This window comes from Typha angustifolia, chromosome 13 (genome assembly GCF_048772165.1).
Source record: "Typha angustifolia cultivar Huaian chromosome 13, ASM4877216v1, whole genome shotgun sequence".
Classification (NCBI taxonomy): domain Eukaryota; kingdom Viridiplantae; phylum Streptophyta; class Magnoliopsida; order Poales; family Typhaceae; genus Typha; species Typha angustifolia.
In genome coordinates this window covers 4,674,571-4,695,005 of record NC_133251.1, presented here as the reverse complement: position 1 = coordinate 4,695,005, position 20,435 = coordinate 4,674,571, and the positions used below count along the sequence as shown (strand labels likewise).

Below are 20,435 nucleotides of genomic sequence, written 5' to 3'. Positions count from 1 at the left end.
GAAATTTGGGAGTTTTTTGCACCAAAATGCCACTTTGCTTTTATTTATATGAGTCAGAATTTTCCCTTTGTTATTCTGTCGTACAGTACTCATTAAATATTGATGGGATAATATAAGAGAGAAATAATTTGTATCTTTTTGTTCCTTTTTATGCTCCTACTTGTCGTTCTTCATTGTGATTTGAAATTCATAGTTTAATTAAATAATTTCTAGTTTAAATACGAAATTCTAATCGTAATTTATTTGCAATATAAATTAGGTTAATTTAGATTTTTGGTGCAAAAAACTCTTAATTTATCACCAAAACTACTTAATCTATCTACGTTGTAAATAAATTACACTATTTATTTAAAAATATTATAAATTACAGTTAGAATACATAAGACAAATAAAAATAAGAGGATAAGAATCATTTCTCTAATATTTTTCCATCAGTATTTAATGAAACTTAGAAATTAAAAAAAAAAAAAAAAAAACTCATCTACAATGAAAATTGAAAACAAACCTCTCGCAAACATAAAAATCAAAGTGGATTTTTGGTAGAAAAAACCTTTTTAGCTTCACCAACAAATGTGATAATCCAGTGTGTACTTTACCTATTACCCTTGCCATAGGTAAAAGTGAGAAAAATTATGTACTTTGTGTTCTTTTTTCCAGCAATTTTGCATCTGTGGAATTGCAGGCCTATTCATTCCAAATCACTACAGATACTGCTGAATTTCATTACCAATTGCAGCATTTGAAACATTGAATTATGTTAGACGAAATTTGGAATCAGTTACAATGTCTACAAGTACTCGTCAGATAGATCATCATCAAGTGCAAAGCCATTTGTGTCCCCATGCTTGTTTTTGGATTTTGAGGACTTGCTCGAAGACTTGTTCTTTGCCGAGGGCTTCTTTCCCTTCTCGGCCTGTAACTCGAGCCCTTTGGCTGATGGCTTCCTTTTCCTCTTCGAGTTTGTCGCCTCCGCTGCTTCTTCTGCAGGAGAAGTACCAATCACTGCAGATAGGAAAAGCCCAGATCAGACTTCAGATTAATTTTTAGGAAGCAAATAAGAATCCATAACAAATCTCCTGTCAAGGTTTTACATAAATATGACAATAGCATATCAGTAGTCAATAAACTTGCAGGCTTTACATAAGGCAGTTTGCTTACCTTCCAGTGGACTGGAAGCTGCAGGAATCGCCTGGCCATTTTGCACCGCCTCCATGGAGAAAGGCGAGCCAGAATGATTGCTGTCCTCTAACTTTGATGAGCTTCCAAGGCACTTGTCCTGCTGCTCAAGAACATCCGGGGAAGGAATTGCAGGCAAGAAAAATAGTTCTTCCTGTGATGTGTCTGAATCACTAAAACCTGAATCCTTCTCCACCGTAACAATATCAATTTCCTCATCTTGATTGACATCCAATTCTTTCACCTGCAAATAAACAGTTTCAGATCCATCTAAACAAGCTTATATACAATGATAAAAACCAATCAAAGCATTATGTTACCTTTTCTGCCTCGGGCATCAAATCAAATTCATCTTCTCTCTCAACATACTCTTCATTTTCCTCTAACTCTTTGAAATCTGGAGCAAATGCACTCCAGTTCTCCGTGTAGTCCTTGGCCCATATGTATATCAAGCCTGCAACAGAAACAGAAACAACCAGTGGACGAACAGGATGCCATGCAAGGTCTATCAGGGCTTCTTTGGGACCTTCTAGGATTTTCACAAGATATCCAGCTCGATCCCATATGTATAACTTATGCTCCCCTTTGCTAGCAGATGCCCCAACAATCCATTCACCATCACCACTAAAACATGGTGCTTTCCATTGTATTTTTGTCACCGCATCCTGGAACTCCCGGAAAAGAATCAGACACTGGGACCCATTAACTTTCAACCTCTCAATCCCTTCATATGCATCATTCTTGCTGCTCAATTTTTCAAGCTCATTTGTTGCACCTTTCTGAGACAGAAGGTTCTCATAAACTCGAATAACTCGATCATTTGAATTTGTTAGCAGAAACTGACCGTTCCTACTGAAAACAATATCCTTAACAACAGCGCCACCAGAAATCGGTATTATTGCATGTACCTGAATGTTCTTAGAATCAGTAATGAGTATTTCACCTTTGGAGTTCCCCACATATATTAAATCTCCAAACTTGTTAAAAGTTGCCGCAGTGGGAGTGAAAGGTGGAGAACCATCTGAAAATTTATTGCGTGGATGGAGAGGAGGTCCATTCCCTGGAATTGTCACTGAAACTGGCAGAACAGTGGAGCTACCGGTGTTTAAATCAACCAGGATAGGAGCAGAAGAAAGAGGACAAGCTAAGCAAACAGATGGAGTGCAAGAACCCGGATGGAGAGAGGCGTGTAGAGTAGTTTGCTGCAGAGTAATACGAGTAACTTTCTCCCCGCTTATTACATTCCAAAGTGTCAAAGACTTATCTGTAGCAGAAGCAAGTAAATGGCGACCAAACTTGGACCAGCAAACACTTGTTATTGGTGCAATACAATCTTTATCACGAAGTTCCTTCGCAACCCCTCTAGTCTCAAAATCCCAAATAACACAGCTTCCATCGGCACAACCAGCTGAACAGAAGGAGAAGATTCAACTTTTAATCAGTCCTAATAAATCCATGATAGATATCGGACCAAATTAGAGACTGAATATGGAACGCAAATGACTAAAAGACTAGACATGAGTTAGTTTTCCATTGCATAAAAAGAAGCTTTAAGTCATGGAAATACTGATGCAATTCAGTGACCAAATTTTTAGCAAGTCACATATTTAGTGAGATAACCTGTGATATCTGTGGTAAATACTGATGAGATATTCTAACAGACATGGAGAAATACACAACCAGAGGCAATTTAAATCAGTATATTATACTACAGGTAGTGAGTCGGTGACAGACTGAGCAACAAACTTGAGTTCTGGAACATATGTATAAAGAAGCTTTCAATATTGCAAGATCTGTACATTATAATTAGTTATCTGAAGAGTGACCTTATAATATGTTCTCCATATTAACAAAGACGTAAGAAAAAGTCCTTTTCTTGCATTTTTTTTTTCTGTGCCGTGCGAAGGAAGTATTCAACTGCACACCTTCCTGCCTCTACATTATTCAAAGATGTTAATGGAACAAATATGAAAAATATCATATCTTGCTTATCCTTGCGCACACCCTAGTGGTAGAGTTACCATCATTCATATCACATCCCTCATCCCTGGTCCAAATCACCCTACTGTTGTCGACTTGCAAGAATGAGTTCATGTGCATCCACGTACATGAAAAGGAGAATTTCTTTTATATGTTGTATTTACAGTAGAAGGTCATTCTTAAAAGCACATAAAATAGATAACTGGAAAACAGTAAGATAACAATGCAAAAAGATAATCAGTTGTAATTTACTAGCTTCCATAAAGCAAAAGTAATGGTTTCTATTTTCGAAAGAGCAAATGTCTCAAGAAAGGATGGTTATTAAATCAGAGGAAGTTTGGAGACAGTCAAGTTAACAGACAACGAAAGTTGATATCATAAAACAGAAAATCGTCAAACCAGTTAAACAAGCATAGCGTATAGGAAAAGAAAAAAACAAAGATTGACAAATAGCAGCAAAATATGAGAGTTGAATCGACAAGATTCTTGGCTAGTATAGCAAGCCCAAAGATGCATATTTGGTGAATTTCAAGGGCATGCTGTTTCAGGTACTATTGCAACTTAAGGACATAGAATCAATTATCTGATGAAATTAGTTTGATATCTTGCAGAAAATAAAAACTGATATTTGAAATAATATGCCATAATAAGTCAGCAAACATCCTAACTCCTAAGTAAGAAAGCCTTTTATAGCATTCTCAAGGATTGAATTTTTTTTTAAAAAAAATCAAGGCTGTTTATGCCTGCAAGTTTTCAGCAGAATGCTTTTATTGGTCACCAGTCAACCACGAAAAGCTCTTAATATACCGCCATATTAGTAAATAACTATCAGCTATCAGAACAACTGTAACAATCTAAAACTTGTTACTAGACTGGTGTTTATCCTACTGTCCATCCTGAGAAGAAAACTCTATTAGGGAAGAAAACTACCATCACTCCTAATAGATGTCAGAAATCTGGCCCTTGAAGCAGTTCATTTGGCTGATGGAGAAAGAACAACTCCAGCAACTGACTACAGGGGAGTGACTACAGGTTATGTGATAGGAATGGATGTTTAATCACTTCATTCCAGTCTACTTACCAAAGGAGACAACATCTGACCATGGGAGGAGATTCATCAAAACGGATGAATCCTAGGCCACCCGACAACAAAGATCATCATTCCATTAGAACAAAGATCAGAACCCTTTTGGCCGAAAGCAAGGTTTGCCAATGCATTTGAACACCCCTCAGGCTGTTCGAATGCCCAACAACATTATCATTGGTTGAGTTAATTTATTTTAAAAGTTTGATTAGGTTTGGATTTGTTTTCTTTCCTTAAGTGATTAATTTGATTAGAAGACTATATATAGGTTGCTTTATGTGAGTCAGAGTATTTTCTTCTCTATCTCTTCCTTCTCAAGTCTAGCCAAGGGGCTACGGTTTATTGATCTCTTCTCTTTCTATCTATTAAGACTTTGTGCTATTACTTCACTACTAAGACAGCTCATCAAAGTCGTTTGACCCTTGTTTCCACTAAAGTTTCTCTTAGAAGAATCCCTTTGCTACACTCGATTTGAAAGTAAAGAAATCTACAAACTTAAGGAAACTAGTCGAGTAGGTCTTTGGAGCATTTCCATTTCTCAAATCTTGTCGGGTGGGCATTCAAGAGAAATTTTAATTTCTTATTTTATCTGAGAAGATGCAAAAGATTAAAAAGGAAATGGATCGTGGTTGATTTATGTAAGAATTATCATTGGATGGAACTGATACATCTGGTTTTAGAGGATAAGTGAAATATTACGCTCTTAGAGGTTGCAAAAATGAGGTAGTACTCCAAAGAGACCTATGAACAGGCAAAGATGACATAGCTGATAGCTCTCTAGGTTGTTAACAAATAGCCAACAACTTTTAGCATAATAGCGCTAGCTCCCTTCTTCAAATGAAAGAAAATATCTTTCTATCTTAGGAAGTTAAATTTCAAGAATTTAGCACGATTAAACAAGTTTTTAGTAGAAGAATTAGAAGAATGTGCAGTTGCAAATTAAACAAGTTTAGGAGATGAAACCTAACTTCACTATGTTATCTGCCCATCCCTTCGAATCCTAATGAACGAATATTCTCTCATATATTTCTATGTTCTTCTCTACAAAAAGGAAAGATTAGCAGAAGATTTTCATTCTCATTGATCAAACTAGGGTTGGCATGCGCAGAGTGGAATTATCCACATCCAACGTCTTTGACTTGAGAGCCATCTGCTCACTTCAGGTCTCCAATAAAACTTAGCCATGTGCTGTCCATTCCCTTTAAATCTCAAAAATGCTTCCTCGCCAACTTTTCCTCAAGACCTAAAGGTTTAATATCTATTATTCCACTCCCTACTGCTTCCAATATAACCTAGGCTCTTCCATGCGGTATGCCGGTTTGCTCATACCAACTTCAGTATGGGCCAAAATATAGAGACTGTAATGATAGCCAATAAATGAAAACCTCTACGTTCAAGTTAGAATGCAAACAGATAGTATCATATGGCTTTAATATGTCAAAACAACCACAAAGACAATTTCCTCAAGCTATTCGTGGTTGACATTGTGGGAATTAGACCATGACTCAGAATGTGAGCAAGGCATCAAAGATTCTTAGTGTTTCTTTTATTCAAGAGACCTTTCCTAAGCTTCTTTACAAAATAACAGACATAACATTGTCAGTTTGATCCACAGGAATGTCACACATATAAAAAAAAATCCGCCCTTCTTCGGAAAACAAGCTACAGATCAGTTCCATGTGAGAAGAAACAAGAAGCGGAGAGAGAAATATTCACCCGCGAGAAGAGTTCCTCGGCGATTAAAGGCGATACATTTCATGTTCCCATGCTGCAAATACTCCTCTATCACCTCCGGGAAATCCCCCTGCAGTGGATCTTCACAACCCAAAAACGATTACAACTTCTATTTCCCCAAATCTACTCCAAATTAACAAAAAATAGAAGGAAAACACAAAAAGATCGAAACTTTAACCTCGAAAGGGACAAAAAGAGCAGAGAAAATAGCAAGAAACCTACCGATTATAGGAACATTCATCGTCGCCAGCTACTCAGCTTCTCTCCAGGGATTCCTATCGCATTGGCTCGAGAAAGACCGAAAACACAGAGAAGTAGATAAGAGTCTAGAATTGGGATCTCCAATCGACTTCTCTTCGATCCGGCGAAGCAAGAGGATTCGAAATCCCCACCGTAAAAGAGATCGGCAGCCAAAAACCCTAATAGAACCCCCACCAAAATAGAGCGCAGCGCAGCTCCTCTTCGCCTAATAACCGGGACAAGTGTAGAAGAAAAGAATATGAAGTCCCAAAATCGTGGTTTTTTCGAAGTCAGGATAAAGTAAGATTGCAGAGGGAGAGTCGATTTTCATTTAAGGCCCTATATTTAACTATATTTCGCAATAGGTCCCTATAACCTCTGTTTATAAATATCATTAATCACTCACTCGCTTCCCTTTTGTAAACTCGTAGTTAGATTTTTAACAGAGGTTAATGATGATCCTGGATTAAGGTAAACTACGTTACTTTACCTCTCTCCTGTACTTACGTATGAAATTAATTTACCCCCTATATAACTTTTTATTACAATAAACTCCCTATAATTATAGAGATTTCGTCCTCATTAACAGAATCCAATCAATTTATCAAAACCAATATAACGAAGACATTTTAGTAATTTTAGACGAGCTCTAGGATGAAAATTGTCTCACTTATTACTAATTCTATGTATACGTAGTACAAGAGGACTCCTGCAGTTAACCATGGATTTTAAGGGAGGAAGTTCTTCTCCCATTTCCACTTAGATTGGATTAAATTATATATTTTTTTATTTATAAGAATGTAAAATAATACCGAGTCATAGTTTTGAGAGTTAAAATATAATTTAACCACTTTCATATTGGAGATTTGAGGTCTTCGGTAATGTTGTGATCTGTGATGGCAGCAGACAAATCTACTGCTATTAGATACTTGGCAGGTCGTGGTTGGCTGCTGCTGCTTCTTTTTTTAATCATTCAAGAGCCCCAAGGCTATTGCGACGGCTTCAAACCTCCATGAAAGAAGGGAGGGTGAGGTCTAGAGGAGGAGAGGCGTCCATAGCAAAAGAGAAAGGCAAGGGAAACCTTCCAATGGAGGAGAGGTGGGATTGAAGTATTTTTTGGGGCAGGGTGGGGCAAGCTAGGCTCAAGGTAAGATTGAAACTTGAAAGGAGAAGAGTTTTCCATTACCCTTCATACTAGGAGTTTTCCATTAGTCGAAATAGATTCTGCATGAGTTGTTGGGTTAATGGCGTCATGCGATCACCTCCTCCTGCAATCCAAGCCCACGATGACGACCGAAGCGCTTACCCCTAAGCCATGAGCCAAAGAGGATGTCCTCCTTTGGGAGACAACCTAAAATAGTAAAATTTCTACTCTATTTGCTAAATAGATTAAATTTCTACTCTATTAGTTTTCTTATAAGAGAGCAGGATCTATCTCGGTAATTGAAAAAAGCTTGACTATCTCTAGGGTCCTAATATAATACAATTTGATCTCCAGAATCTTTAAAAGAAATCTCCCGTGTTTAGTCTACTACAGTTGGGGTTCAGATTTTGATTGGTTGTCAAATTATTGATCAATTAGAAGAAGCCAACCACCATATTATGGGCAAATTATCTGGGTGGCTCGACTCAACTCAGTTTAATGGCCGATCCAATTCAAATAACTATAGCACCTAGTTTGTAAGCTTGCTAGAGCCTGGTGCCTTGAAGACAACCTATTTTGTGCAGGGACTCTCAAGATGTCCATAAGGATACCAATAACTATGCCTAACTTTTAAGATAAGACATATGTTTTCACAAATAAGAGGAAACTAATTGGTATCTAGGAGTAGAAAAGATTGAGCCAGTAGATATAATCCACCAAAGGTGCAGTATGTTATGTTCTTAGATTTAAACAATTTGAAAGGAAAAAAAAATCAGAGAGACTTTTTAAGGACTGTCAAGCAACAAATAAGAGATTACAACAGAGAAAGAAGTGAGATGGAATAAACTAAAATTTACATCAGGTCATAGCCATTTATTTCAGCTCACAATAGATTACATTATTTGGTTTGCCCTGAACCTGAATTAGCTTTTGAAGGATTTACAATAGTTAACTTTCTTCTCTAAGGTGCAGCCATAAGAAAGAAATTAGCTTCTTCATGCACAGGGGCCGCAGGATCGAAACAGTAGGGATTCAACTAAAGGCAGCAACCCAATTGAAAGAAGGATAATAGTCGACTGTCAAGATCTTATCGGATTTTGCTAGATTTGCTATGACTCTTGTCTAATCTCTTGATGCTTGTAAATGTCAAAGCAATTGTTTGTCCTGATAAGCTACGAGTGCTCAAGAGCTCTTGTGGACTGCTGAGGCAAGTCGGTTATATAGAGCAGTATCTCGCAAGATGAGATAAATGACAAATACGACATAAACTAGTAAGGCAATAGCCACTGCAGAACCAAGCAACGGCCCACGAACTTCAGCAGAAACAAAATCCAGAAGTAGATACCCGTTGATGATTATTAGGAAGACCACAACCACCCAGCTTATCAACTGCCAAAACGAAACCAGGAGTAAGAGTAAGAGCAGTACACTTGAAATAGGACTATTCACTTTCCATGCATGTATGTTATTTCTTTCCTCTAAGGAGCCAAAATATGCCATATCAAAGATATAGTTTTTGCGAGGATTAAGAAAAATTGTTTCTCTTGTGAACATAAAAAGGTATTGATGACAATATATATATTTAAGAGCTAGTAGGCATTATATTTATTTTGCACAAGTAATAAGGAATAGTTTCACAAGAAGTAGTTAAATCTAAGAACCAAAACACAATTATATTTCAGAACTGAAAAAAGATTATGCATGTTTTAAACTACTGATTGAGGACCCAAAAGTGGCCTAGAAGTAAATAGGATAGACTTTGATAATTAAGCAAATGAATATTGAAAGATAATAGGGGTGCAAAGGAGGTAAAAATATGATAGGTATCACTCCAAATAAGCAAGAGACCATATAAAAATAAAATATAAAGGCCAGCCAGGGTAATTCTATCATGTGAGTAACATTGTTATTTGCAGAAATGTTCAAATTTAGTTCACTTTTTAGTCAGGAATTGAAGGATTTTAACATGATAATATCCACAATGTTAACCAACAAAAATATACATAGCACAAATTTCATTTCTCTAATTGGAGGAAGCATAAAAAGATTGGTAAGTAGACTAATCATCCTTCAGTAAAATAGTTGCAAAAGAAGTAACTAATGGCATGAAATAAGCTCATTAGCCTTTTGACTATGTATCATGAAATCGTATAGTAAACATGAGTAAGATGACTATTCGTTAACCTATAATGGAGAAATCCAAATCAGTTGCCTCTTTCAAACTCCAGAGCAACTGATAATAATAATAATAATACAATGAAGAGGAACATTCACAATTCCCAGAACAATTTTAAGTTATATTTCAACAAGCATGATTCCATGACGGGTCTGGTGAGAAGGATTGCCTAAAGTTAATAAAGAGATGCTTCTTGACAAAGATTAGCTAATAACTATCAAGCAGGTATCTTCCAAACAGGATCTTCTGCCTACTTGAAGGTGATTTTCCACCAAGCAAATTGAGGAGTAAATGCCTCTGTGCTCATTTGATAGCTACTTATGGCCCAGCATATTATTTACACAGATAAGCAGTCATGACAACAAATGAAGAGTTCCAAAATTGACAGTGCTACTAAGGATTGGCAACTTACTTTGGTAACAGAACCAATCCTGAAAGCTCCCATAACTTGTTCCTTCGAGACCAAAGTGATAAGAGGAATGAGGGCAAATGGAATCTGGACAGATTGAAGCACATTAAGCGACTCATTCAGAATATCCATAGTAGGACCGTCAGTGTCAAAACATAAAGCCACGATGATAGTTGGCACAATTGCAAAGCTTCGAGTGATCAGTGCCCGCATCCACTTCTTTAAACGAAGATTCAGAAAGCCTCCCATAATAAACTGCCCAGCATAAGTGCCAGTGATTGTGCTACTTTGTCCAGATGCTAACAACCCTATACCCCAGATGTAAAGAATAGGAAATAGCCGACCCCCATATTTCTCTTGCAGAAACTGCCCAGCGTTCTCAAGGCCAATGGTGCTAGCCTCTTTAGAACCATAAAATCCCTTAGCAAAAACTGTCGTTACACACACATTGATTATGAAGGAAATGACGAGAGCTAAAGTTGACTCTATGGAATAATAATTTATTGCTTCTCGAACACGGGATTTCTTGTTAGTGTCGATCCTTCTCGACTGTACAAGTGCAGAATGCAAGAAAACATTATGAGGCATGATTATGCAACCCACGACCCCCACTGCCTGCTTTATGGTTTTGGAGCTCAGCTTTGGAACTACAGCACCTGCAGAAACAAACTGAAATCAGTTCTTGCACAAGAGTTTAGTAGAGAACATAAGAAAATGATCGTCAGTATGTCGGAGAACGAAGCACCAAAGGCTGCGAGCAATATCTACCGATTAGAAGCTCCTTTCCACTGGGTCGGGTTTCACCGAACATTATTGCGAATGATATTGCCATTGTTGCTATAAGAACCCCAAAGACTGCTTCCAGTTTCCGCACACCGTAGTTCTCAAGGAACAGAAAGATGAAGCTGTCAACAGGATGGATGGCCTTATAGTTAATACACAGAATTTTCTCAGATCAGCATAAAAGAGCAAGCCAACTACGCAGATGAAAACTATCTTCAATTATATAGCTAACCGAAGTACTCTATGATGATAGTGCAAGTAGCATAGTAATTCTTTCGTACAGATTAAGATAAAAGCTTTAAATCCAGAATAACTCAAAATAGATTTTTTTTGGTCCATTGAGTTCCTCTGTTAACATCATCCACCTGATATACTGCTAAGTTAACGACAGTATCATTCAGAAAGAAAGCAAACTAAACAGTAAAAAAAATTATTAACTGCGAAAAAAGTAGAACAAATCCGAAATCCAAATCAAAGTGAACTGCTCTCAAACCGAAACAAAACCATCAACACGCAAAAGAGCATGCAACATTCCCAAACTCCCGACTTTACACCGGCAAATCAAGAATCGCATCCAAAACCTCCCAATTCAGTTGCGAAGAAAAACAAAAACAAATCAAAGATGAAAATAGGGTGAAAAAAAGCAATCTGAATCCAAATCAAATTAAACTGCTTTCATAACAGAGGAAGAACTAACAAATAGAAAACAGTATGAAGAAAAATATTACGTACCAATCCAACGCCGTGATGACAACCCCACCCCAGAGCGGAATCGTCCCGCCACTGAGAATCTTGATCGCAATCGCGCTACCGATAACCTCCTGAATATCGGCGCCGATAAGGGCAAGCTCCGCCATGACCCAAAGCGCCACTCTCGCCCAACCCGGGTACTCTTCACGGCAAAGCTCGGCGAGGTGCCTCCCCGTGGCGACCCCGAGCCTCGCGGATAAGACCTGTACTAGGAGGCCCATGATGGTGGCCCAGAGGAGGAGCCAGAGGAGCGAGTACCCGGCGATTGCGCCGGCTTGGAGGTCGCCTTCCAGGTTTCCGGGATCCAAGAAGGCGATGCACATGAGGAATCCCGGGCCAGTGAAGAGCCAGAGCTTTCGCCATGAGAAGGGCGGCGGCGAGGAGGGCTCCGACGAGGACTCGTCGTCGTCGGACGAGATGGCGATCGCGACCTTCTCGTCGGAGTCATAGGCGGTCTCCTCGTCGTCGACGAAATCGGAGGAAGGGCTCGGTAGGAGCTTCTCGGTTGCCATGGGAGGGATGGGGAGAAGCGAGAGAGAAGGAAGAGGAGTTATTCGAAAGGAGTCTGATTACGGGATTTTATACATCGGAGGCGACGAGATGCGCCCGTTTTAGTTCGAGGATAAAGGCCACTTTATCGGCGAATAAGGGTTTTTTTATTCAACGAGATTACGAGAGTAATACTAATATACCTTTAAAACGGTGATAAACCCTGGTCAAGAGCCTGTTATCAAGGGTTTATCCGAATAATAGAAGTTGGGATTCTTCGAAATATTACACTTCTGACCCCAAAAATAGAGTAAATACGAAATAGGGACCTATAAAAAAATATAGAATGTTTATGTTTAAAAAAGAATCTTAAAGTAGTGAGCAGTAAAAAGACATGTCATCAAAAGGACCCTTTTTTAGTGGTGGGGCCCAGCTGATATTGGGCAAAATTGTCGGACATAGAACAACGATCCAGGACGAGCCTTGAACCACGAGTTCGTGGTTCTGGCGTACCAACTCCCGCCACGTCAGCTCGACTTGGATACTTCCGGTTATTTTTAATCCCACTATGGCGAGGAGTATTTTACATAATACACCCTATATTTACCCGAATTTTACGTTCCAGCCCTGTACTTTTGCTATACGAAGCACAATTTGGCATCATTGGAGAGTACTATAGGCAAATTTCTCTTCATTCGGAGAGGGGCAACGAGTGCTGGGAGGGTGAGGTGGACGCCGCGTAGGATAAAGTGCGACTTCCATGGAACCTGAGTGGCGAGGGGTAGTCAGGAAGTGGGAGGGGAACGCGTGGCGGGATGCGGTCACCGCCCATCCTAGTCGTGCCTCTCCCGTGGTCCCACGAGTTGGGAAGTGGGTGGCCTCGTTTCGGATTGCCATGTCACTCTCTAATTCTCGTATGTCCACGTCACTTAATTATCTCGACTAAATAGTGTATCTTTGTTGGAATTTAGAACAATTTTATAACAATTATACACTTGACTCCTAAATAGTTGGATCTATGTTGACATCATGTCGACATTATGAGTAATAAGATAGTCTAGAAAATAACTTATACATAAGCGTACAAAGATTCTCTAATTTAGTTAACTAAAGAGGTTGTTATTAGTGCAGGATTTCGTTATTTAAATTCAATCTCTATATCTTGGTTATTATTAATGATAGAAGAAGTAAAAAGAAAAAAAGAAAAGAGAGAGAGAAAAGGAAACATAATATATTGGAGAAAATAAAAATATAAATCTGCATGAATAAATCAATACTGAAATAATAAATAAACATAGTATATGCTTGACATACCTTAGTATAGATTAGATTGCATAATATATTTTTGGCCTTCTTTTTTTTACATCTCTTATCAAGTTTATGATGCCAATGACTTGTTCAGATAGCATTCCTTTTTATTCCTTTAAAAATTATCTCCTTATCTTGATTGCAAGACTTGTCTCTTGAGTCTCTATCACTACCATCACTCTTTGGCATTGACAAGCCACAAAGTAGAATATGAAGTCCATGTCACGGGACTTGGCTATGTATGGAGAGAGACATTAGCAAGAGCAAGTTGAGGTAAAGAATGCTATCTTGATCATGTAGATATTCTTACTCCACTCCACTCTATTCATGCATGTCTCTGTTGCATCTCACCAAGTGATGTTTATCCGATCAGGACATGGGAAGCTTCTAACATCTCATCAATACCTAGACACTCCTTCGTGAAATGGCGACTACGGGTGGAGAAGATGTGCACCAAAGAAGAGCAACATCATCAAAGGTGTCGAAGCCGGAGGAAACAACTCAGCCAGTTGCTGGCAAAAGAACTCCTAGGGAGGGCAAGCCATCCTGGGCCTCCGTAGCGGCGGGGAGCAGGAAGTCAACAGTGAAACCGGGCACTATTCCGGCGAAAATTTTGGCTAAAATACGCAACCAGCTGGAAGACAGCGTGGTGATCGACCCAGAGGTGCTGGAGCAATGCCGGAATAGGTGGAAGCTAACCCTATTTGGCAGATTCCTGGGCAAGGGGATACAGATGGCTTGGCTGAAATCAAGGTTAGCTAAGCTATGGGAAGGGATAGAAGGATTCTCAGTCTCAGATATGGCGGATGGTTACTACGTATTCCGGTTCGAAAAGGAGGTGGATCTCGACCACGTCCTGATCAATGGTCCATGGACAGTCCAAGGCCAAGTCCTTAACCTGATTCCATGGCGCAATAACTTCCGGCCATCCCCGGAGGCGTTCACTACGGCGACGGTTTGGATCCAACTCCACAACCTGCCGCAGGAATACTGGGAACTGGAGGCCCTCATCCCGGTGGCTGCCTTCTTCGGCCGACCCCTGCGGGTAGACGAAACCACCCTAGATCACTCCAGAAGCATATTTGCCCGGGTGTGCATTGAGGTAGATCTCAGCAAACCACTGAAAACAGCGGTATGGCTCGGGCAAAAGGATGAAAGAGTGGACCAAAGTGTGCAGTATGAAAGCATTCCAAAAATATGCTTTAAATGCGGAAGGATAGGGCACAAGGAGGCAGAGTGTGGTTACACCGATAAAGACCAAGGTGTCCAGGCGCCGGAGATGAATGCCGGCGAGGGAGGCGGTGAACAGCAAGGCTCTAACCCTATCCAGGAAAAGGACGCAAAGGAAGAAGACAGCATTTATTATGGGCCTTGGTGCACCGTGCACAGGAAGCCCAGATGGCAGGCTAATCAGAAAGGAAGGAGACCTAGTTACGCAACCGGTACCCCGGCGAAGGATGGGAGAGAGCAGGCTTCCATGGGCAAAAAGGACGGGGAAAGCAAGCCTCGAGGAAGGAACCTGTTCGCACAGAGCTACTCGAGCCTCGGAAAGGAAAGAAGTGCAGGCAAGTATGCAGACCATCACCAGGCCAGTACCAGTCGGAAGGCGGAGGAAGGTGCAGGATCTGAGCGCTCGAAAGGTCGACCTCAGGAGCTGCATGCAAACGCGGAGTACGTAGAGAAGAAGAAGAAGACGCTGGAGCCCAATCAAGGAAAGGGAAGAGCCAATCAGAACCCGCCGTACGCTACGCCAATCACGTCCGAAGGAGCCGCATTAAAAGAGCGAGATGCGGGGCCCGGGCGAAGGAAGCACACTATTGGAGCGAAACTGAACTCAGTACGGGAGGACGAACCCGTAGTTGACACCGTGGAGGAACAATCAATGCCAGAAGGGATGGAACTGGACGGCAGAGAGGAAACCCAGACACGTGCCGGCGAAGAACTGGGAAGAACGGCTGTTGTCCAAGGGATTACAGTACGGCTTGGCTCGGGAGACCGACGGATGCAACGGTCGGCCTACGTAAAAACCTCCAAACGGCATGGAGGAGCGAGCTGGAACTCCAGCGACTATCCACCTCAGCTTGTCCAAGATGGACTTGCCTCTGCTGGCTTCGCCCCCCCCCCCCCCCCCCCCCCTCCGTGCATCAAACAAGCCCGCCGGGAAAACACGAGGAAACAGCGGCCAGAGTCAAGCGATGCCTTCTGCTCGCGGACCGAGAGGAGAAGGATATGGAAATCGAGGAGCGGGAGTTGCAGGTGGTGCTGGTGGCAAACCATGGAACGGAAGCCCAAGGAGGTATGGAGCTAGAGCTGGCGCTAGCAAACGAGAACACAGACGGTGGTGGAGCGGTCAGGCCCACCTCCAAGAGGGGCCGGACTCATTGACCGGCGGCCGGCAAACCATACTTCAAGGTTTATCAATGTTAAAAACCTTAGTGTGGAATTGCAGAGGTGCCCGCAAGAAAGAGGCACTCGACCGATGCAGAGTTATGATCCGGGATCATAACCTGGATATGCTGGTGTTGCTCGAAACACACACAAGCTGGATCGAAGCCGAGTAGGTGGCCAAAAAGATTGGCAGAGGCTGGGCGTGGTTTGCCATTCCGGCGCAAGGCCGAGCAGGAGGCATCCTGGTCATCTGGAAAAAGAAGATAGGGTGGGTTGACGTGGCCGCTGTCTCTCGGTATGCTGCCCACCTCACGATCACCCTTACGACCGGACAAACCTGGATATGGACCACCGTGTATGCAAGCACCATTCTGGAAGGGCAGCAGGATCTCTGGGAGGAGCTGAAGAACATCGCGGCCATCAACATACCGTGGGCGATCATGGGAGATTTTAACGCGTTCCTCTCCGTTCAGGAGAAGCGAAGCAGTGGGGTGGTCGCCCTCGAGCCAAAAGGGAGGGCTTTTGCGCGGTTTGTGGACGAGACGGGGCTGTGTGACCTCGGCTTCGAGGGTATACCATACACCTGGTGCAACAACCAACAAGGATCGCACCGCATCTGGATCCGGCTTGACAGAGCCCTGGCTAACACTGAGTGGGTCAGTGATCATCCGGAGAGCAAAGTCCAGCATCTAGACCGGGGCGCCTCGGATCATGCGCCGCTGCTCCTCACGGTGCCGGCGGGATCAATGAGGAGCAAGCGACCATTCCGGTTCGAGCTCCTCTGGATGGAATATGAGGAATGCCAGCAAATCATCCAAGACTCCTGGAAGCGGCGAGCTGGCGGTAACCCAATGCAAGCTTTCTCCCACAGACTGAGTGAGCTGAGGAGAAGCCTGAGCACCTGGAATCGCGTGGCAGTGGGGAGCGTGGAGAGACGGCTAAAGGACACAAACCAGAAGCTGGCTGACCTCGAGGAGCTAGATGCCAACGGCCTGCTGCCGGAGGCGGGCCAGCAGAGCCTGAGGAGCTTCTACAACTGCAAGATAGCCCTAAACCGGCAACTCAACATAAAATGGCTGCAAAGATCCCGCTTAAGGTGGACGGAGGAAGGTGACAGAAACACGAAATTCTTCCATATCTCGGCTACCTTGCGACGCCGTCGCAACATGATTGCAGGCATCCAGGGCGACGATGGGTGCTGGGTTCAGGAGCAGGCCGAAGTGACCCATTGTTTCACATCCTTCTACCAACGGCTCTGGGGAGAAGCGGAAGAGGCGGACCCCTGCAGGATGGAATGGCCAGCACTGCCTTCCATCTCGACAGAGGAAGCGTCTGATCTTGCGAGGCCGGTAACGGCTGAGGAAATAAAGGAAGCGGCGTGGAGCCTGCCGAGAGGGAAGGCCCCTGGCCCGGACGGAATCCAAGCGGAAGTTTACATCAAGTACTGGAACACCATGGGTGAAGACCTCTGCCGGGCCGTCGGTCACTTCTTCAGCAGCGAGGCCATGCCTCAAGCATGGGGTGATACATTCATAACCTTGATCCCGAAGAAGGAGCATCCCCTAATGGTGGCGGACTATAGACCGATCGCACTCTGTAATGTCATCTACAAGGTTATTGCGAAGGTCATGGTAAATAGACTCAAGGTGGTGCTGGCCAAAATTATCGGCCCGGAGCAGGCGGCTTTCGTCGCCGGCCGAAGCATAGAAGACAATACGTTGGCTGCCTAGGAGGTGGCCCACTCCATGCTCATGGATAAGAGCGGCCAACCCATCATGATGATCAAAATGGACATGGAGAAGGCCTATGATCGGGTCAGGTGGCCGGCGGTGGTGGGTGCGCTCCGGCGGATGGGTTTCCCTACTCGGTGGTGCAACTGGGTGCAGGCGTGCATAGCATCCCCCAGGTTCGCCTTGCTGATAAATGGGTGCCCGACCACCTGGATCACCCCCAGGAGTGGCCTGAGACAAGGCGATCCGCTTTCCCCCTACCTCTTCATCATCGTCTCGCAAGTGCTGTCGAGTCTCATCAACGAGAAGGCGGCGCGAGGCCTTCTGCGAGGCTACCGGGTCAGAGAAGTGCAGCTGACGCACCTGCTCTATGCAGATGACCTGCTGCTCATGCTGGAAGCTTCACCGGAGAACGCCAACAGCATCCTCGAGAGCCTGAGACAGTATGAGATCATCACAAACCAGAGGGTGAACTACAGCAAGTCGGAGCTGTATCTGCCCAACAGGATCGGAGTTGCAGAAGGCAGCCAGCTCAGTGTGCAGCTCAGGCTGAAGGTGGCCGGCATGCCATTCAAATACCTCGGTGTGCTCATCTCTGGGAGGCGCGTGAAGGTGAAAGAGCATCTGGAGCTGGTGGAGAGGATCGGAAAGAGGCTCGCGGGCTGGAAAGGGTCGCTACTCTCCCAGGCTGGCAAGCTAACACTGATCAAGGCGGCGCTGCTAGCGATCCCGTCTTACTGGCTAGGCAGCACCTGGGTGCCCGACGGAGTACTGGAGGAAATAGAAAAGAAAGCCCGTCAATTTCTATGGAAAAACCAGGACGGCCACGGCCTGCACCTGATGAACTGGGCGCAGGTGACGCAGGCCAAGCGCCAGGGCGGGCTCGGAGTCCGGCGACTTCGAGAAGCCAGAACCGCCCACCTGGGTAAGCTGGTGTTCAAAATGCTAAACAGGGAGCAAGCGCCATGGATTCTTATCATGCAGGCCAAATACGAGCGGCTACACCCGTGGGAGACCACGAAGACCCAGCACCAATCCTGGATGTGGCGAGCTCTCACCAAAATAGCTACTCAGTTAAGAATGGGGTGTAGGGTGATGATCGGGAACGGCAGAGACACTCGTGCCGCTTTCGATCCATGGCTGCATGAGGTCCCATGGTCCAGACAGCCAAGGGTCCTGGCACCTAGGCTAATGGCAGAAAACCTGAGTGTGGCAAACCTCACCGGTGATGATCAATGGACTCCGGGGAGATTGGTCAGCGAGGCAGGAACGGAGCTGGCTTACGAGATCGCAAATTTCCCCATGGGTGCCGCCACCGGCGAGAACAGATGGATCTGGTGACCGCACCCAAGGGGGACGCCCTCGGTGAAGGCGATTTACCAGTCCCTGCTCCCTCAGAGCAGCCAACTATGGCCAGGATGGAGTAACCTCTGGCGCCTACAGGTGGCGCCGAGGATTAGAGTTTTCTGCTGGAAGCTCTTATGGGGTAGGCTCCCAACCAGAGCGTACCTCCACTACCTTCACGTTGGCCCCGAGGATCTGTGTGCCATGTGCGGCCTGTTCACCGAGACGAGCGAGCATCTCCTGTTCGCATGCAGATACAGTAGGGAGGTTTGGAAAACCCTGGGCACTAGGGAGAGGATGGAGACAGCGGAGATCGACCAACAATGGATCACGAAAGCGTGGAACGTCAGTGCGGAGGAGGATGGCCGGGCCAAAGGGCTGATAGCTTGCACTCTGTGGTCACTGTGGAAGAGCAGAAACGGAGTGGTGTTTAGAGGAAAGCGGACGCCGGAGCTAGCCGTGGTCCGGGCCGCGGTCGAAATGGCGGAGGAGTACCGGTGCGCAAACAAATAGAAGAACCCGAAGCCGAGGAAGATAAGGAAGCCCTGGGTACCGCCGGAGCCGGGCTGGATCAAAGCCAACACCGACGGGGCACTGAAAGCAGGCGCATATCAAGGCGGAGCAGCGGCCATATTTCGAAGTACCGACGGGGAGTTCCTTCAGGCGGGATGGGAGCCGTGCCCGGGTACCTCGGCGCTACAAACGGAAATCTGGGCCATTAGACTGGCGTTGAAGATGGCGAGAAGAGGCTCTCGGCTTGAGATCGAGTCGGACTGCACCGAGGCCATCAGATGCGTGCAGCAGCCGGAGCTCGGGCCATGGCGGGTCCGCAACCTGGCGCGCGAATGTGCAGAGCTCGCCAATGGCGTTGGCGAGGTCCGGTTATCCCATGTAGGGAGAGAAGCCAACTCGGCAGCTGACTGGGCAGCAGCTAGGGCCAGTGTGGCTTCGGGATACTGCCAGGTGGAGCGCCTAAGCAACGCTCCACCGGAATTATGTAAGCTTTTAAACGCCGACACCGACACGTGGCGGCAAAATCAATAAATAGCTGATCTCAGCTCTTTGCACTCAAAAAAAAAAAAAAAAAAAAAAATTCCCATCAATACCTAGGATTATTAGGAAGTTGGTATTATATATACATAGTATTCTAAATTTTCAATAAAATAAGAGAGTTTATACTTGTATATATTATTGTTGTGTTTAGTTATAGACTAGAGGTGACATTAAAATAATAGATAATTCAAACGATATATTTTTAAAGATAAAATATTAATTGATAAATATAAAAATATTATATTAAAAAAACTAGAGATGAGAAGTGGGTGTAATTATACTAGTCTAAACTTCACTTGTTGTTTATTTGGTATACCAGTATAAAAAGACTTATATCAGAATAAATATATTTGTATTCTTTGAGAGAACGAAGGCCAAGAAATTTAGACCAATCCTTAACCCCTTTACACTTAGAAATAATTTTTTTATTATCATAGAATATTTATTAAAAGTATATCTTGTATAATATGTTAATTACTAATTTACATATATATATATATATATATATACACTACCAAATCAAATGGTATATATATGATAATTTTATTAAAAAAATAATATATAATTTTTATATCTTTTTTTTTTTACTTTATATTACATTAAAGATAATTATTGCATTCTTATTTCAAAATATAAATTAATATAAG

At 43.4% G+C, this 20,435-nt stretch overlaps 3 protein-coding genes across 3 annotated transcripts; 1 reads left to right on the top strand and 2 right to left on the bottom strand.

The window, feature by feature from the left end:
* Positions 1-687: 687 nt before the first annotated feature.
* LOC140774891 (protein RBL) lies at positions 688-6,481 on the bottom strand. Its single transcript, XM_073118070.1, has 5 exons — positions 6,197-6,481; positions 5,957-6,055; positions 1,497-2,584; positions 1,159-1,420; positions 688-1,002 (listed from the first exon to the last, which is right to left on the bottom strand). The coding sequence occupies exons 1-5, from the start codon at positions 6,213-6,215 to the stop codon at positions 788-790; spliced, it is 1,683 nt and encodes a 560-aa protein (XP_072974171.1). The 5' UTR covers positions 6,216-6,481; the 3' UTR covers positions 688-787.
* A 1,719-nt stretch (positions 6,482-8,200) lies between these two features.
* On the bottom strand, positions 8,201-12,077 carry LOC140773182 (metal transporter Nramp2-like). The gene is made up of 4 exons (XM_073115613.1): positions 11,459-12,077; positions 10,712-10,848; positions 9,947-10,599; positions 8,201-8,747 (listed from the first exon to the last, which is right to left on the bottom strand). Exons 1-4 carry the CDS (start codon positions 11,986-11,988, stop codon positions 8,541-8,543), a joined length of 1,527 nt encoding a protein of 508 aa, XP_072971714.1. The 5' UTR covers positions 11,989-12,077; the 3' UTR covers positions 8,201-8,540.
* Positions 12,078-13,697: 1,620 nt separating this feature from the next.
* LOC140772792 (uncharacterized) lies at positions 13,698-17,391 on the top strand. Its single transcript, XM_073114983.1, has 2 exons — positions 13,698-15,569; positions 15,835-17,391. The coding sequence occupies exons 1-2, from the start codon at positions 13,698-13,700 to the stop codon at positions 17,389-17,391; spliced, it is 3,429 nt and encodes a 1,142-aa protein (XP_072971084.1).
* Positions 17,392-20,435: the final 3,044 nt, after the last annotated feature.

Coding starts and splice junctions, on each gene's coding strand:
- LOC140774891 (XM_073118070.1), bottom strand. Junction 2,585..5,956: donor CCGAGGAACTCTTCTCGCGG/GTGAATATTTCT, acceptor CCTTCTGTTCAG/CTGGTTGTGCCGATGGAAGC. Junction 1,421..1,496: donor TGATGCCCGAGGCAGAAAAG/GTAACATAATGC, acceptor GTTTATTTGCAG/GTGAAAGAATTGGATGTCAA.
- LOC140773182 (XM_073115613.1), bottom strand. CDS start 11,988: ATGGCAACCGAGAAGCTCCTACCGAGCCCTTCCTCCGATTTCGTCGAC. Junction 10,600..10,711: donor TGGAAAGGAGCTTCTAATCG/GTAGATATTGCT, acceptor TTGTTTCTGCAG/GTGCTGTAGTTCCAAAGCTG. Junction 8,748..9,946: donor GGATTGGTTCTGTTACCAAA/GTAAGTTGCCAA, acceptor TCGTTTTGGCAG/TTGATAAGCTGGGTGGTTGT.
- LOC140772792 (XM_073114983.1), top strand. CDS start 13,698: ATGGCGACTACGGGTGGAGAAGATGTGCACCAAAGAAGAGCAACATCA. Junction 15,570..15,834: donor TGGAACGGAAGCCCAAGGAG/GTATGGAGCTAG, acceptor GAAGCCGAGTAG/GTGGCCAAAAAGATTGGCAG.